The following is an 18884-nucleotide window of genomic DNA, read 5'->3' as shown; positions in this document are numbered from 1 at the left end:
TTCAAACTTGGTCTGTGACAAGATAAAATAAAATATCTTTGTAACTCTATTCATACATAATAACAAAATTGTTAAGCTTTGTTTTATAGGAGACTATACTTGGCTGGTTTTATGTGATAAATGTACAAGTGGAAATAGCAGTACTAATGAAGTTTGTTTTATTCATCTAGCAACTGTCTGTTTTGGTAAACTGGAAAAGCAAAACCTCAGTTTCTAACACAACTGCAGTTCTGCTGGCAAGGTACTTCTGGAGGTCACACAACTTTCCAGGGTTGTTGTTCCAATAAATGACTTTGAACTGGCCTGAAACCTGCCTGAAGAGACCTTTATGGAGCACTGCAGCAATTCTTGCTGCTTCACAATTGGACCCTGTCCCTCCAGGCCTGCAGCAAATTTCAGCAAGGCTTCCCATTATATACAAGGATTTCAGTTATCTGATGAATCCCTCTCCCATCTTTTTAAAAAATGTAGAAGCTATTAAAGTGTGTTTTTAATGGACTTTTATTTTAAATCTGGTCTGTGTTTTTTGTCTACAACAGAAAGGTCACTGGGTTCTGACAACATTGTAATACCCTAAACAAAGTACCGAGTATGTAAAATTGTGCTCTTTGCTGGATGAGTGCCTAGTTCTATTGAAGACACAGGCATGCTAGAATTTTGATATATTTTCCACTCTTCCTTGATCTGTGTTTTGATTTCTATTTCAGGGCTACCAGAGGGACTTGGTTACCTCTTATAGGCAACTTCAGAAAGTGTCTGAATAGCTGAAGGCGTCCTTTGTTTAAAATCAGAGAAGATGGGTATAATGTGGCCATGCTTTTTGGGAGACTTGGCCTCTGCCTTGGCACTGAAGAGCTGCTTGTGTAAGGTTTGGCCACGTGGGGAGCCCAGCTGTGCCAGCAGTGGCTGAATGCCTGGTGCAGGCAGTGTTGCTGCCTTGGCTGACAGTGGGAGCTGCTTGGTCAGAGCTGTTAGGTAGGACACTGTGTGCTGTGGGGAATGACCTAGTCTGTAGCTGCTGCTGCCTGGCTTTGATGGGTTTGGTGTGTTTTATCACAGAATCAGCCGGGTTGGAAAAGACCTCTGAGATCATGGAATCCAACCTATGACCAAACACCATCCACACCACTAAGTGCCACATTCAGTCTTCCCTTAAACACCTCCCTGGGCTGGCCATTCCAATATATGCACACTCTTTTCTTTATGAAGAGTTTCTTCCTAATGCCCAACCTAATTGTTTCACTCCTGTTTTGTTAGTGAGGTTGTCATCTTATTAAAAAGCAAGAGCTGAGCAGACCCCTCCCACAGAGCCATCTTCCTCCAAATATATCCAGTCAATATGTTTTTTGTAGCTGTGTTGATTTTAATCAGTCAGTTGCCCCTGAAAATAGGTCAGAACCTTCAAAAAACACCATCTGGAAGGTTTCCTGAGTATGTTGGAAAGCTGTCGTCAGATGACAGTGTGTTTATATATGTTTAAGTGGCATTTGTTTGTTTTCATTTTGTCCCGCTGCCTCTTGTGTTTTCATTGGGCACTGCTTGGTCTTTTCCACACCCTGACCGATGAGATATCCCTGAGCCTTTTCCCAGCTCTTTCAGCCTTTCTTGTATGCAGATACTGTGAAAAATCAGGAGGAAATTGTCTTCCCCTCTCAGGTGAACTTTAGTGTTTCTGGATGTGCTAGAAAAGCACAATAAACCTCACAGTGTTCCTGCTTAAGCCTAAGACTATTTTTCATTTGAAACTTGATCGTTATGGACTTTAAGCTCCAGATAATTGATTTGAGTGAGGTTTGAAAAGGAGAAAGCAGTGTAAAAAGCAGAAGTCAGATAAGATAGGGGGGTTTGATAGCTTGTGTTGCTGAGGGGTTCTGCAACCTTCTACCAGTTGAGAATTTTTAAAAACAGTTTTGACCAGCTTTTACTGCAGGAGTCCACCTTACTGCTGACCGATTGCAGTGTATCTGTTCTTGAGTAAAACTTTTAAAAGTGAGAACCTGAAGCATTCAGAACTACTACAAGCATTAAGAAGTATAATCAGTAAACTAATGTAATTTCTAGTTAGTGTTATTATAAGGAGTTGTGATTCCTTAAAAACATTTTCTGTCATTGCTGGACTCTGTTTTTACTTGGGTAAATATAATACTCTAGTATTTTTCAGAGATTTATTTAATCTGGACTGGTTTGGCAGTACAGAGGTTTCTTGCCCATCGCCGGGTGATTCAACTAGTGCTACTTGCTAATATTGAAAAACAAAACTTGTAAGTGTTCTTGAGGGGCCACATGGTAGCAAGACATGGGATGTGTAGCTCCTTGCTGGTCCTCTGCCATCATATGAAAAAAAATCTATGGGATGAAACTATTTTAACATTCCCCATGGTCCCTTCCCCTTCCACAGACAGGTAACAGAATTCATACCTGTTTTGTCTATGTATCCATGAGAGCAAGGGTGGCTTTGGGTATCACTCACAAATACAGGAGGAAGTTCAGCACCTCAATTTCAAGTGTAAGAAGCTGATGATTGTTTACTGCTATTTGTCTTTGGAACATAAAGACATGTGGATGATGACTGGGAGGTTTTTCAGGTTCTCTGTTTGTTAGTGGCATGACCAAGTAAGTGTTTTGTAGTCTGGAAAGGTGACCAAATGAATGGTCTGTGCATTTCAAACACAAATACAGGAACTTTCTCCCAAGGGAATAAATAAGCTTTCAGTAGAATTGGTTCATGTTGACACAGTGTGGGTGTGATTATCTAGTGCTGCTGTGGAAAAAGGACCAGGTGTTTGGCAGTTCAAGTCACTGCTGCGAGCATTTGCCATGACTTACACTGTTGTGATCCATTTTCCATGTTTAGCTTTGTAAAACTGTTCTATGGGATATGCTATCTGCTAATGTGCTTCAAAACAGTATATCATGAGAGAAATATGTGACGTGGATATTTCTTACATTTTTCTACATTTATAGGTTTCCAGAATGTCTGAGTTGAGTTAGTTGGAAGGTGATGTTTTCATTTGCAGACTCTTAGGTGATGAATGACTGTTGTCTTTATGATTTATGACTGCCAGAATTTTGTGTGTGTTTGGCAATATTTTGTCAGCCACTCAAGAGACAATTGTGTGCAGAAGCAAGACAGAACTACTCTGCTTGCTGCAGGCAGTAATGGGGGAATATGATGCTTTGAAACAAGCTTAAAGAGTACATTTGGCAAAGGTAAGTACCTACAGTACAGAAAGATGTGCTAGAAGTTCCAAGTGCATATCATAGGCAGACAACTCTGGTGATAACTTCTGTGCATAAGAAAGAAAGTGATTGTTTTTTGTTAAAGGAAGAAAGTTTAAAAATTGAGTCTTCAAAAATCTTCAAATTAACTCTGGCAAAATTAAGTCTTCATGTTGATGTCTACTGGTTCCTTTGTTAAAGAGTGCATTCAGAAAATAGTTTGCCTGACATATCATTCAAGCATCTCTTGCATTCATAGCACCATCATGTAGTTCTGTTTTTCACTAAGGGTTTTCTGGCTGTCCATAGGCAGCAGAGGGATAAAGGCTTAATTGCAATCACTGCAGCTGCACTTGTAATTAAAACTGCCCACTGATCAGAATTACACATTGGTTTAATGCAGCCTTAAGTTCAATAACAAGGAAATAATGATTCTTCCTATTTGATTCATTCATTTTTAATTATCTGTTGGGTATTATTATGCACTGATAAAATAGATTAACCTGGGAAAAAAACTTGCACAACCTTTCGGAATTTCTGTCTTTTAACCTTGTGCTCTTGTGCATTGTGATCTGCAGAGGACAGGGAGGTTTCATTGAGGACAGTGTTTTAACATTTGGCAGTGCCTGGATATTTGGCTGAATTTGAGTGAGAGGGAAGATTATTTGATTGCTGCAGGTTTGTGGAAATTTCAGGCATGAACAGAATTTCTCGATGAACAAATGAGTCTTTATTGCCAAACAAGCCTCAAGCTGCCAGTGAGCAACTCTGATGGATCTTGTGCAACAGATGGACGAGTGTGTGAATACACTGCTGTCCTCCTCTGAGTAAACTTAATTGTACCAAAAGTAAAGCTCACTTGCTTATTCTACTTCAGACAAACCAAATGACTCTGAAGGAGGGTCTCTTTTTACATATTTGCAATTTAAGTTGTATGATATTGTCAATCACACACCTTCTGGCTGTATTGAATTTCTTGGATCAAACCTGCAAAAATTCTGTGTGTGGAGCAATCAGTTTTTTGCAGACATAGTAGCAGGCTCAAGCATGAGGATTAACAAAGCATTGCAAGTATGTACCATACACACAGTGTCTGATCCTTGGCCCCAAATGGGCACTGAGTCAGAAGCACTTGCCCTGTGGTAAGTGATTCATAATTGGTAAATCTTCAGCTGGAACTTGGTGGGGAAAAAAATCATTGCCAGCAGTTCCTTCCACGAGACATGAACAAAAACTTACCTACCACCACAAAAATATGACCTGGTGTGCTCTTCCTAAATTTACTTTATTCTAATAGGTGACTATCCAATTGTGTCTCCCTCTCAAAAATACGTGGGAATGTCACAGTTCACAAATGAGCATTGCTGTGAGGGAGATGCTTGTTAGCATTCATTGTTAGGTTTGCCTTTTGAACATGCATGGCTTTCAAGTTGCATTTCCCAGTCTGGGTTGTATTCATGGTGTGTGATTTTGTTTTTCTTTTTAGTGGACTATATTGTGGAATATGACTATGATGCAGTGCACGATGATGAGTTAACAATCCGAGTTGGGGAGATCATCAGGAATGTGAAAAAACTGGAAGAAGAAGGATGGCTGGAAGGGGAGTTAAATGGCAGAAGGGGCATGTTCCCTGACAATTTTGTGAAGGTGAGTTTTCTGCGTTGCCTTGGTTTTACTGTGGTGGTGTGGCTGGGTCACTGTTACTGAAATAGCTGGAATACATAGACGTTGTATTTGTAACAGGATGGTTTTTTATAATGGGAAGACATTCAAGGTGCTAACATTTTTTAATATGCTTTTGTAGATTTTTTAAAATTAACTTCTGTTGTCTGTTCTTACTTTAGCATTTATTTTGGCCTGTATCCTTGAATTATGTGTTCTGTGTCACTCTGACTTCAACCAAATTGTCTGTAGCCATGGTTATCTGCTTTAGTGGGATGAACTGATTAAAAAAACAAGAATATAAAAAAACCCTAAACCTACCCCTGCATAAGACATCCAGCCATGAGAGAGTTGGCAAAGTGGGGTCACAGCTCATCTATAATGAAAAACTGCATCCTCAGTTTTGTGAGGATCCACATCCTCAGGCTTTGCTGATGTGGATTTTTCAGCCTGGATCAAGCTGCTTTATTTGGAGGGGCAATTCTGTTTTACCCTGGACTCTGCTGCTGGCACTGCCTTTTTTGTGACTCTGCAAACTCCTTGGTGTAACACTTCCACATAGTCCAAGTGAATGTAGGTATTCCTGCCCCTTTTGAAATGAAATTAATTCCTTTCAAACCAGAATTGTCCATTGTATCTTACTGTGATACTTTCATGTTGCGAAAACCTAAGGGGATATTGGTCCAGTGCTATAAACACTTTTTTACACTTACTTTAAATTTGACAATTTTTCTGAAAAATTGAAATTATTATTTTCTGATTTACTGTGAGGGGTTTTAAGATTTTCCTTTTAAAACTGGTGGGGGGGTCTCCTACCAAGGGAAAGTTTGTACAAATGCTTTTCACTTGTCTAACATTTTCAAGTTGTTGGTAGTTTAGTTCAAAGTCATTTTTGGGTTTTGAGTCCTGTATAAATAGTAATTTGACCTCAAGTGGTGTTTGATGATCACTGTGCTGATGTTCTTAATTAGCTTTCAAGTGCTGTGTAGAGAAAAAGCATCAGCCTCGGCTCTTTTCTGCTCTGTGTGTCAGCAGCTTGTCCTGGGTCGGATGTGACACGTTTCTGTGTTAATTACCATGCTTGTTGGATCTTTTCTTCCCCTTCTGCAGCTGTGGCTTTTATAAATTTTGTTTAAAATTATTTCCATCCTGACATCTCAGCTGCAGGTGTTTTTAACTTTCCAGCTGTTTATATGTGCATGGCATGGTCGGATGTCCTGAATTACAGAGGACAGTCAGTTTTCTAGAAGGTGTAGGGGTTTGGAGAAGCAGAAGGGAAGTTGTGTAGAAGAAAATGATCACTTTTGTTTCATGTCAACAGGGGTAACTTGCCTTCTTGGTGCTGAACCTGAGTGCAGTTATGAGGCTGATGTTGGGAACTTTTCTTCAAGATAGTGTGTTTAGGCTGGAAGGCTGTTGTGTAGTGGTGAGATCAGGGAAAGCATTAATTGCTAGGGACGTGAAAGTTGTGTGTTTTCTTCATGGTTAATTTAATTATAGTTTCTTTGTAAAAGTTAATTTACAGATAGTGATAGTTTGAAAGACTATTTCTGGGAAAGCTGTTGCAGAAAAGTGTTTTGGTGGTGTGTTGTTGTTGGTTTGGGAGGAGACACAACAAACAAACATTCTCATTTGCTGCTGTGGTGGGTTGTTGGATCATGCTGCAGGATCTAGGGGCTATTTCTGTGACCAGACTGCTGCAAGTACCAAGCCTCAGCAGCTAAACTCAAATGCCTCTTGTTGGCCTGGTGTGCTGCTAACACCTGCAAGGTGTGGGTGGCCTGCTGGAGGGGGTGGAAATGAGCTCAGGCAGGGCTGGACTTTGGCCCTGTGAATGAGGAAAGTCCCTGGAGAGATGGATTTATTGGTTTGCTGCTGAGAGCAGCCACCACCATTGGGAATGGTAAGAACAGTGAGGATGCTGACAAGAAATGAGTATTGCTGACTTCTCATGACCCACATGAAAGGGAAGGAGCACAGAAGTCTGAAAGAGGACAGAAATGTGACCAGAGAACACAAATTGCTGTGGGCAGTACTAAGGGTTGCACCAAGTTTTACAGGGTTGGTTGCAAAATTCTGGGGCTCTACTTAAATATTTATCACTTCCTGAAAGGATCATCTTACTCTCCTGTTATGAGTGTAATTTCATGCATTAAATGAGGATCTGGCCTGAATGCATTATGTGGTTAAATTTGTGGCTTATTGGTGTAATATATATATACACAGTGGTTTGTTATGAATTGAACTGTGGCCAGGATTTAGCTTCTTCATGGATGGTAAATTTTAATTTGTGCTGATCTGTAAAAGATTAAAATTTGAAGCTGAAAGTGCACGTATTATCCACTAGATTTGCCTTCATGTGTAAAATTTAAAAATATAATAAATATGACAGATTGAACTGGGTAAAGACAAGCATGTTTTCTTTTTAAAATGTTAGATGCTATTAGAGAAAATGTTTTTTTTTAAATAAATAAAAGCCTTTGATTTTCATCAACTGGAAGAGAATTGGGAGAAGGTTCTAATTCAAGCTAGTTGGTTTTGGCTAATTTTTTTAGTTTGTCTCTTCTTCATCCTGTGTGAGGGCAGGAAAAGAGCTTGTTGCCTTGGTGCCAGCTGCAAACTGTCCTTGGCTGCTGGGCAGTGCAAGGCTGCTTCTTGCCTGTTAGAAGGACAAGCAGAATGTGGACAGGAGGATTATTGCTGCATGCTGCCTGAATATGTTGAATGCCCCAGATTCAGACTGTATCCTCACTGCTAAGGCAGATCAGTCCCCTTCTGTTCCCTCCTTCTGGGCTCTGCCCATACATAGGATTTACTGTCATTTTATGCCACTTCTCATGCTTTGACAAATGCATCTTTTCTGTCTGAAGTATGACTAAGTGCTGTCAGCTTCATTTTGGGTTGTTAAAGCAGGAAATAGATTTTTGATTATGTCTTCCTTTTATTTCTCAAGTCTTCTAAATATGCACAATAATTTTAAATTGTGATGGTAGGCTTGTTTCGTGCAGTGGTAGCAGTTGGGTCTTTGCTGTCAGAAGTGCAGCAGAGAAAGCTGAGACTGTGGTTTTAACTGGGTTAATTTGTTGTACAGTGTGGGTGTGCTAAGCACTATGTGACTGAAGCACTCCTGTGGAGAAGGGAATTGATGGAAGCTTCTTGTGGATACTGGTGTAATGGTGATGCTTGGTACCTTATAACATCATCTGGTAACTTTTTGGTTGAGTTTTAATGGCTTCTACTGAAGCCTTTTCCATATTGATGGGGAGATCCTGGAGAACGACCAGAGCTTGGTGATGTCTGGTTCCTGGTGCCAGCTGGGACCAGGATGTTTTCTGTGAGCCCATCACTTGCTGGGTTAATGAGCAGTCTGAGGTGGTCTGTCCCAAAAGGTGCAGCTCTTGGTGCTGACTTGTATCATTTTGCTTTAAAAGAAAGAGAACTGGTAGTCTCAGTTAAAGGGAACCCCATAAAGCTTCTGAAACATCCTCAGATGCTTCTGTGCAGTGCCACTGAGTGGGGTGGGGAGTGGGAGGTGTTGTAAAAGTTGGCTGTGAACTCTGTGTGTGGGATGTCCAAAGCAGTCCTAAAACCAGGAGATGGTGGTAAATGTACAGTTGAATACAAGCAGGTTAAAAAAACAGTGCAGGCAAAAAATTACACTGCCTACTTGTGAAGCTCATTTCCTTGAATTCAGTTTTCAGTGCTGCAGCTTCTTAAAGATGTTCTTCCTGTATTGCAGAGTTGGGTTTTGGAGTGTACATGTTTCCAGTGTTATTAACAAAACCTTGTCTGAAATTCCTGTTAAACTGTGTGCATATCCTCTTTGAGTGGGGTTGAAATAGAGTTCTTGTTTCTGACATTGTTATTGCCATTTATCATCTTCTTCCTGTATGGGCAATTTAAAATAAACAATTTTATAAATTCCTGAAAGGATTTAGCAATGGAAACTAGCAGACTTTTATTGTTTTCTTTGAGAGCAGCTTTTCCTTTCTAAAATCCATCACGGTGAAAAATGTGCACACATTGGTTTGTTTCCAATGTAATTTAGAGAAGTGTAGTAATGCTGTTAGATGGCATGTGTGAGGTTTTTTGAGATATTAATGTGTGTGAAATGTGGAAGACTTTTTGATTTTGGGTTGGGTTTTACCTCTGTTTGCTTCTAGACTTTATATTGACTTTACTTTCAGTTCTGTGAAAGTAAAGGTTAAGAGTCCAGGCCTCCTCTCCTTAAGGAAATTCCCCAGACCTACCTCTTTTCTCTGGCCCAATGAGTCTTAACTCCTTTTTTGCATTTACTTTGACCAGATGGACTAAGATTCGTTTTTGTTGATTTATTTGTTTTGAGTAATTCTGTTCACTCTCCAGACACCTGTTGTGTTGATAACTGGAAGTGTTGATTTCGTATTCATCCTTCTGCTTATTTTCTTAAGGTTTTTGTCTCTACATAGCTGAGAAGTTTTTTTTAAGAACTGAAGTTCCTTGTTTTATTTCATTTATTGCTATCTTAGTTTTGTAAATAGTTGTATTGTGAGTAATAGGCTTTACATGGTAGTAAAACCAGTTTGATCATAAGCTCAGGGCAGTAACTCGGATGAGGGAGGAGCAGAGCATAGATTAATCAGTAGCTTTCATCGGTTGAGGCAGAGGAGTTTGCCAGCAGGCTCTGGGGACGTTTGGGTGAGCGGGCTGGGCACTGCTCTGAGCGAGTGTGGGCCATGCAGCCCCTCAGCCCTGGTGCTGCTGCAGGAGCAGCCTCCTGCCTGCACAGGTGGGAGCAGCTGCTGCTGCTCTAGCACCGAGCCTGGAGCCTCTCCAGGTTAGCACGTGAACTTTGCTCACTGTGACATTTTTCTTCCTCCCCCCTAAATAAAAAAAATCTGCAACACTGGGCGTGTTCGAGCAAATATGTCCTTGGAAGTGGTAAGCTTGTTTAATTTTCCTTATGTTTTTAACATCAAATATTGTAAACAGACTTTGTGTTTTGGGATAGTGAATGGAGACAGCATAAATTTAAAAATTATGCTTGCAATATGATTTTGAGAGTTTATTTAGTATATGGTGGAAATTCATGGTCTTAGAATTGTTTGTGTAATAAAATTACTTGGAGTTGGTTTAGTTCATGTCCCCTTCGGTAGTACAGGGAGATGCTTGGAGATTGCAGACAGCTACTTTGCTTGCAGAAAGAGTTCTTTTCTAAAAGGATGATTTGTTTTTAGTTGATTCTTTATATTCAACTTCCTGGTATGTGTGTTTGTGAAAACAAAACACAGCCCAAGCCTCTTTTCTTCCCTTTTCATCACCTTTAGATGAACACTTTAGAGTAGCACAGCTGAACTACCTTCTTAAGTCTGTGTTTGCTGCCTCTGTCCTGTATTATCACTGTTGGCATGCTGGTAAACACAAGTATACTCGGAGCCAGTGAGAGAAGTTTTGGCTGAAAGCTCCTTCAAGCATTGCATCTTCCTTAATTACTTTTTAAAAATTGACCTCACCCAGAACTTTAAACAGGACTTATGGAGTTGGGAGGGATCACAGGCAAGACAGACCCTTCTAGGTTAGTTCTAATCTGGGCATGATTAAAAAGTGTGGTAACATCAGTTAAAAAAGCAGATGAATAAATAACCCTTTAAAGCAATGGGTATAGGTTAAGCCATATTTAGTTTGAAATAAATAGGATGTATTTAAGAACTAGAATAAAATACCTGTTTCCAAAATGTTGGTGTCTGCTCCTTAAAGTATTCTGTCCACAGTCTTTGCATCCAAGTAAGGCTTGGAGAAAGCAAGATATACAGCAGTTTATCAGTCCTGTTGGTCAAATTCCATTTCAGTTTATACAGCCTTTTGGTTTGCTTTATTATTGTTTTGAACAAACTGTCACCACTAGCAGTGGGTTGTGCAGGGATGTGACAGAGCGCTCAGAGCAGCACTGCTTCCCAGGCAGAGTAGGCTGCCCTGCTGGTAAGGAGATGTTTGCTTCAGAGCTGGCAGTTCTTGTTTCTCAGAAACAAAGATTACATGCAAGATTGAAAGCCATATTAAGTAATTTCAGTTTCACTGCTGAGTACATGAGAGAAACCCTGGGCTCTTTGTCTTCAGGCAAGGAGGGAAGCTGAGCACTCAGGCTGGTGCTTTAACACCTGTTGCCAGTACTATGATGTCAACCCATTGTTCCTGCTGATTTTTCTTCAGGCTTTTGGGAGAAATAGGGCCACTGGAGGAGAGTGTCATTTCAGGGGGTACCTTGTGCGTTTGCCTGAGCAAATCCTGCACCTGCTAATCCCATCCATTGGCACATGCCTGAGATTTGTGAGAATGGTGATAATGATTCCTGTGCTTGTGGGATGAGAGACAAGTCTCTGCTATCCAGCTGTTTTGGCCGGAATAAGCAAGGAAACAGTTTTTTTCCAATTGGGAAGTTGATAATTGGCTTGGGTGAGCCTTGCTTAGGATGTGGAAACTATTGTTTCTAAAAACAACAGTAAAGAAAATTAAATCAGCAGAAAACATTGACAGATATAACGAGTGGCACAGATATGTCAGCATTTTCACTGTCTTTCAGAGCTCAACATAATTTATTCCTACTCCTGTGATTTTCCAGTTGAATCACTGGATTGACTGCCTGGGTTCAGACCAGTTGGGTCCCAAGCCTGTGAAGTCCCTTTGTGATGTGACTGTGTCTGTCATGAAGAGGGGAAGTCTGGAGGTGTGTTTGATTTAGCAGTGTAGAGCTGCTGGTGCTGACCCAGCTCTGCCCACACAGCCATTTGTGGGCACCCGTGTGTCAGCCTGTCTTTTCAGCTGTCACCACATCCACACAGGAATTTCCTTTGTTGCTGTTGGTTGGGTATGTGTGAATTATTTCATATTCCAAGGCAGTATAAGTGTCTTGTTTAGTAAGAAAGAGCATGCAAGTGAGTTGACTATTTGAAATATTTGTCTTGATGGACTGTTAGATCTGAAGTGTCACAGATGCCTTTTTCAAAAGTGAGCTATTTAACTGCAGGAAATTTGTTGAAATGATATGCCCCTTTCCTTGTCCAATATGACCTGTGCTTTAAGATGTTGAAAAAATCACCTGAGAAAAAGATTTCACTTTGCATTCACAAACTATTGTTATTGTAAGAATAAAAATCTGTGGTGTTGTGAAGTCTTCAGTGGCTGAATGTGAACACAGAATAGGGAAAACACTGGTGATTCTTGTAATATTTAGTATATTTTCAAATATGGAATATATATATATATATGTTGATACTGTGATGTCAAGAGCATGAGAGAAATGGAAAAAGCTCCTAAGTTTTGGCTCAGTGGCAGCACTGATATGGAACTTTAGGGAACTTAAAGTGCTGTTCTGAAGGACATCAGGATAAAGTGTGATTAATGTGAATAATCACCTGTGTGAATACTGCTTAATATGCTAATCATTCCCTCTGATTTGAGTTATCCATGTTTGTTGCTTGTACCCGTTCCTCTTGCTTTCCTAAATGCCATATCAGCTTGTGATGTTGTTCTGGGGTAGCAGCACACTCCTGGATACTCCTGAGCTGCTCTGATTGAGCATGATGGTTTGTGTGGAAGGGGCAGCAGGTTTCTACATGTCCTTATTCATGTAATCACGTGAAGCAGTCTGCTCCTTTGTTCATCCTTATTTAGTTGTTACACTTGATTCATGTGTAATTTTATAGCTTTCTCTCCAAGCACAGGAGCAAGGCAGCCATTCCCTGCCTAGAGGCTGCAAACAGGGTGTGCTTCATCAGGAGGTGTTTGCAACCATCACTGAGTAAACTGTGCAAAGTATTGCTCAGGCAGCAGAGACTGAGTGGGCTTGTGCAGGAACATGACTTTTAAATTTAGACTTTCCCTGTGTACAGAAGTCTGAAATGCAGCTATAAATGTGCACTCTGGAATTAGCATATGTAATAAGAACAAAGAGGTCAGTTATCCAGGTAGTGTTTGCTGTAATGTTTGTTACATCCCAGGAGGCTCTGGCTGCACATTCCAGCCATGTAATTGTAGTCCTTTGCCATATGTCTCATAAATCAACGTGTGTGTACACCCAACACAGTTAATGTTAAATAAGTCGGTTCTTTTGCTTTTTATGAGCTGGAATGAAGTAATCTAAGTGTGAACTTGAAGCTTAAACCTGCACAAGGGTAGCTCATCTCTGTCCTGTCATTTCTTAATGTTTGCACCAATTGTGATTTTTCTTTTGTTTGGCTGCTCATCATTTTGGTGGGGGAGGTTAGGTGTTCTCTACTGTAGTGCTTTCAGTATTGAGTTTCAAATGTATGTGTTCCTTGAACATTGGCTTTATTCAATATTTTGAGCTGATCTGAAAGTTTATTGTGGTAAATATTTTCTAGGTTTAACAAGCTTTTTTGATGCTCTTCACTTTGTAAAAATATATTTTGGTGTATGTAGGTGAATTCATTAGCTTTGGACTTGTTGTAATAAGCTTTTGAATTCTTGGAAACTGATGGTGATAAGCATGTTACATAGATGCTTTCAAAACAGGACCAGAAAGCAAGATGCATTTTCAGTTAAAACTGTTAGTTAATGTATGAATCTCTGGTAATGCCTAATCTTTAAACCTTTTCTAATCTCCACTGAGACTCCAGATTTATACTTTTAGCCCTTGTTTGACAATCTCTTAAGTATTTAATTTTGTGCCCTGGGCAAGACTTGTGGAGGGATGTGGATGTGTCAGTGTTTTAACTTGTGGCCATGAGTGAAATGCTGAAGGTCTTATAGGGAATGCAAAGAGATGGTGCCTTGGAAAAAGGATGCAGGGAAGAAGAAAGCTGGGTGCAACGGAGTGGAGGCAGAAAGACAGGATGATGGTGAGAAGGAACTAGGGATGTTCTGAGTTGATCAGGGTGAACCTGTAGTGGTTACTGGATCCCACATTTCTCTGGACCAGCAGGAGAGGCAATTAACTGGGAGAAGGGAAAGAAATGTCTTCCAGCCTTCCCGTGTGGGGAAGCAGACAAAACACGTGTGCTGTGGGAGCTGGAGCTCTGTCTTGCCTTCTGCCACGTGTGGTTCTTGCTTTCATTGATCTGAAGCACTGTTTTGTGGCTGGTGGTTGACAGGACATTAACTGTTATTCTATAAAACAATTACAAGAAATATAATTAAATTTTCATATATATGTATTAGCAAATATAATAGAGAAGAAATGCAATCAGCATTTTAAAACAGTTTTATCTGGCTATGACAACACCATAAAATATTCTTAAGGTATTCTTTTCAGAAGTATTTTAAAATGAACTCTTTTCTAAATTAAATGATTGGGAAACACTGATGTAAAGATCTGTGCTTCCTCTAGTTACTCCTGTTAATTTAGGATTCCTTGCTCTGCTGTTGGTAGACCTGGTGAGCTGACTGCTGAGCTTTCCTGCATCTAGGCTTTCAGGTTTTGTTTGAGGTCTCTTTGCATTTTGCCAACATTAACAAGACTTCATGTCAGATTCTGTTTTGACACTTGCTTGGAACAGAGTTTGTACATATACAATTCTCCATGAAAAAATTGAATTATTTGTATATATAAAAACTATATGCATGTATTTTTATAATCTGTATTAAAATCTGAAACTTTGAGCCTACTTCTACATTACCTCTATAGAGTGTTCCTTATGTAGAAAGTTCAGCTTTTTCTCTGCTCTTGACCTTCAAGTATCACAATTATTTGATGACTCAGGTTTTAGTCTGTAAATCTGCAGCAATTCAGTTCATTTTTTTATGCTTCCTGGAGATCCCACTTACTCCACATGTTGCATATTGTGAGAAAGAAGTGATGGCTTGCCTGATGATTGTTTTCCTCCCACACAAGGAGACAGTATGTTTAAAAGATCTATATTTAGCATAGATTATAACACATGTAAAAATATTGGTAATTTGTTAAGCTGTGTTATGTGATGTGGGTGTGGTTTAATAGAAAGCAACAGGTCAGACTGTGAAGAGACAAAGGCAGGGAGTGATGCTGCCTCTGTTAGTTCAGTGTGATGGAGGGTCAGCACTTAAACCCAGTGATTCACTGGTAAAGATTCCCTACCTACTTCAACCTTAAATTAAGCCCCCCAAAATCAACCCATGACACCTGTTGCACTCTCCAGGAGGTAAGTTGTCTTTCAAAAATAAAGGTTATCCATCTTGTCTGTTGTTCAGATGGTAGCTGCTTTCATCTTTAGGTGATTTGTTTCTATTTTCAAGAATAATATTTAATTCTCTGGAAGATCAGGGGCAGCCTCTCACCTCTCCCAGCCAAGCTCTTCTCCTGGGAGGTGGAACCTGCTCTGATCTCCTGAATGCACCGGGGAAGGAGCTCAGCAGCTTCTCAGCTATTTTGGTCCATGGATTTTCTTATGTTTCTCTATAGCTCAGGTAAAGTAATGGGACAGGTCGGAATAGCTGCACATTACTCATCTTTTCTTTTGTTGCCTTTATTAAATATTTTGCCTCTGGGCACCAACACTGAGGATGAGAAATCCTGTTTTCTACTCAAGGTAGAGACACAGGCAAAATGAAAGGGTGTGGGATATCTAAGGTTTAAGTGACTGGAGCTCTTAAGGCTGCCCTCTGCCTGCCTGTCTGTTGCTGTTACTAAAACTGGAAATGTGGTGCTTAAATAATTAGTTATGTGCAGATTTTTGTGCTTCAGGAACTGAGGTTTCATTGCTCTTGAACAGGTTACAGATAACAATCTCTCTGTAGGCAGCTGTACAGATTTTGATATATATTTATGTACAGTCACATTTTTATGTGGTTTTTTCAGGAATGGGACTTTGCAGGCTGTGAACTTGTATAAATAGAACTATTGCCTGCTTCCAATTCCTCCCTCTCCCCTAAAACAACAGGTTCAATTCTGAGTTACTTATTTTCTACTCAGTAAAATGTGAGTCGTGGGCTTAATTTGTCAGTCCATGGGTTCTTCATTGCTGTTCTGATGGAGAAGAAAAGAGATAATTGTATGTGTAGGCTCAGACATTTGCCTTTGTGTATTATTTATCTCAGCCTCTTTAGAGATTGAGACCATTATCTGCTGCTTGATATCTTGCTTTAAAATGTACTCAGCCACGAGGAGTAATGCACATCATTTTTGCACAAAGTGATGTTACAGTGGAATTAATATAAGAAGTCTAAAGATGACTGTTCCTTGTGTAATGGCATATGTAGGAGGAGATGGCAGCTGATGCCTTAATATTTGTGCTTGAAGAATTTAGCTAAGGATTTAGATTTGCTGGATAATGAACTTCTCTGTGCCCTATAATTCAGGAATAGAATTTGTATTTTTAACTCTTGGCCTTTCAGACGCTCTGACCTGCTTTCTGCATCTCCACTGCGTGCCTGATGTGAGAGCTCTTGGCTTCTGGCGAGGGAAGTGGGGAGGATGCAGCTGTCCCCGCTGGAGCCGTGGTGGGCGGGCAGTGCTGGAGGCGAGGCTGCTCCTGCTCGCCTCGGAAGTAGGTCAGGAGTGCCCGCTTGTTTTAACGGCAGCGTGAGCCTGTGCATGCATTTACATGTGTTGCATTTCTGTCTGCATATAAAGAATAGTTCTTGCATCACATATTGCTGCACGTAGAGGATTTTGAGATTTTTATTTGTAAACATACACATTTCTTTGAGGGATTATAAAACCGTGACAGATACAATTAAAGCAAAAACCACTTTTTTTTGTTTGGCTAGTTAAATTTATATACTTGTTTTTTGCCTATCAGGCTGCAGTGAGTCTGTAAGTGTTGTGAAATACATGTTTAGTAGAGATTATGAAAACTTCAAACCTTTATTACTACTGCTGTAGTTCACAACAGAGCAAGTGGGTGGTTGCTTCCCAGTGGAGTGTGTTTCACGCCAAGAGACAGTCTGTATTGACCTTGTACTGCCAAGTCATAACTGCATAAAATCTGCGCTGCTCATGGAAATACTGACAAGCCTTGAACTGCATTTGGACTGGCAGAATAAAAATATTCAAATTTCCAGCTGCAGTTAATGTCATATTTCCATTTTGGTTTTGCTGGCATTGGCCTCACCTCGGAACAAGATGAAGTGTTCTGGAGCTTTTTGTTGGTATTGTCACAACACAGACTCTCTCTGATAATTTGTGTAAACAAGGCCGACTGCCTTGTGAAACCCATGGACAGGAGTCTTGGGCATGTTCAGGTTGGGCATTGTGGTACCTCAGAGGTGGGACCTGTAGGCAGTGTCATTTTGCAACACTGAAGTTCAAGCAAGCTGTTTGGAAGAGTTGTAAGAATTGCAAACTCTTATTAATGTTATTAATAGGGCATGAATTAATGTTTGCATCAATAACTGTCAGTTTTGAGAGATCTTTGTGTAGAAATTACTTCCTTTGTGAAAGGAGTCATAGGGATGATACCCAGGATGAAGATGCTGGCAGGGGTGATGGGTGTGTGTGTCAGAGGATCTTGATGTGTGCTTTTGAAAATGAATCTCAGAGCACCTCCCTGGTGTTGGAAGACTGATGTGAACTACAGGGTTGTGGTGTAGTGGACCTCATGCAGGTGTGGAGACCAGGGATTCCTGAATTTGTTTCAGTTTTGGTTTAATTTTAATATGGTTTATTATGCCCCAAGGAAGGATAATTAATATTGCAGTTCTTCTCTAACAATGAGAAGAAAAACATATTCTTGCTTTACAAGAATGTTACAAAGAGTAGAGGGTTAAATATGAAAAAACCAGTTCCTGGCCCATTTAGTCATTGCTTACTGACACCTTCTGTAGTTCTTTGTCAAAACTAGATTTATGCCTGGCTGCTGTGGCAGAACTTTCTTGTGTGGTTGTTTTTTCTCTCCTTGCTGCAAACAGCTCCATGTGATGCTCCAGTGCAGTTTTCTGATACACAAAGTAAAACGTCACAGTCGACTCTGATTCAAACCTGGCTGGTACCAGTCCCATACTCACGTCTGCTCCTTGTAAAAATGGCAGATTTGCAGTCTCTGCTCCTGTTTTTATCACAGTCACCTTGGACTTCTCCTTACATCCTCTTTGCTTTGTGTGTCTTGGATTAGGCTGATTTCTCTTAGTTGTGTATTGAAGTGTTCCCGCTTTCCTGCCCTGGCTGTGGTAGGAAGGTACAGAGAGTACCTGGTGCTGCTGGGCTCTCCCACTGTCTGGCTGTTCTTTTTGATGTCTGCTGAGGAAATTCTTCATCAGTAAATCTTCAGCCTTTGAATCAGGCAACAAGATTTTCTGTGTGTAATGACTATACACAGAATTATTTTAGATCCTTTTTTTAATGTAATTACACTGTACTTCCTGCTAAAATTTGCCATTGTCTTGTGTTAGACCCACCATACTTTCTACCTGTCACTACTTCAGGTGGACACTCAAGCCTGGCAAGAAAGTTGCTCAGACATTCCTCTTTTTGGTTTTGGGTCTTGGGTCTTTTGTAGTGGGCACTGCTTTTGTCTGAAATAATTTCCTTTTATTTATAACCTATCCATTATTTTCCTGCCTTTGATGCTGGACTTAAAACCATATTATCTGTTTAATTCAAATTACTGATTAAGGTGGTACTTATCTCACAATATTTTCTAGCATCTGGAAGCGGTGTGTCTGTTGGTTTTTGTTATTTTTTCATCTAATTAATTAATTTTAGAAAAAAAGTCATGTTTTGACCAAACTGCCTGTGTGGAGCTTGCCCACTTCCTTTTTGCATCTCTGTGCTTTTTACAAAGCAACTGAAGCAGCTGCTTCTGAAGTCTTTTGCAAAGTGCTGACCTCGGGAAGGAGCCTGGAGCTGACTCCTCACTGGAAAGTGTTAAAATTGAGAAACCTGGGGAAGTACTAGTTCCTGGTGCAGCTTGGAGATTTCAGAGCCTGTATAAATTGCATAGCAAAAAGAAAAAAAAAATTAAAGATCCAGGGATAGGCAGAAGCCCTCTAGGCAGATTTTCAAGTACCAGTATGTTTTTAAGATGAGCAGAATGGCCTTGTCAGCAAGGCAGCTAGAAAGGCATTTTGGAGGTGACAAACTTTTCAGCTGT

At 40.2% G+C, this 18884-nt stretch overlaps 1 protein-coding gene across 1 annotated transcript in view; it reads left to right on the top strand.

The window, feature by feature from the left end:
• Positions 1-18884, top strand: part of CD2AP (CD2 associated protein) — a 76208-nt gene that overhangs the window by 16676 nt on the left and 40648 nt on the right. Inside the window, exon 2 of the mRNA XM_064707819.1 lies at positions 4706-4866. Within this exon, the coding sequence (XP_064563889.1) occupies positions 4706-4866 (161 nt within the window). The remainder of the gene's footprint in view (positions 1-4705; positions 4867-18884) is intronic.

Source organism: Zonotrichia leucophrys, chromosome 3 (genome assembly GCF_028769735.1).
Source record: "Zonotrichia leucophrys gambelii isolate GWCS_2022_RI chromosome 3, RI_Zleu_2.0, whole genome shotgun sequence".
NCBI classification, from domain to species: domain Eukaryota; kingdom Metazoa; phylum Chordata; class Aves; order Passeriformes; family Passerellidae; genus Zonotrichia; species Zonotrichia leucophrys.
This window is presented reverse-complemented; position numbering and strand designations above follow the sequence as displayed.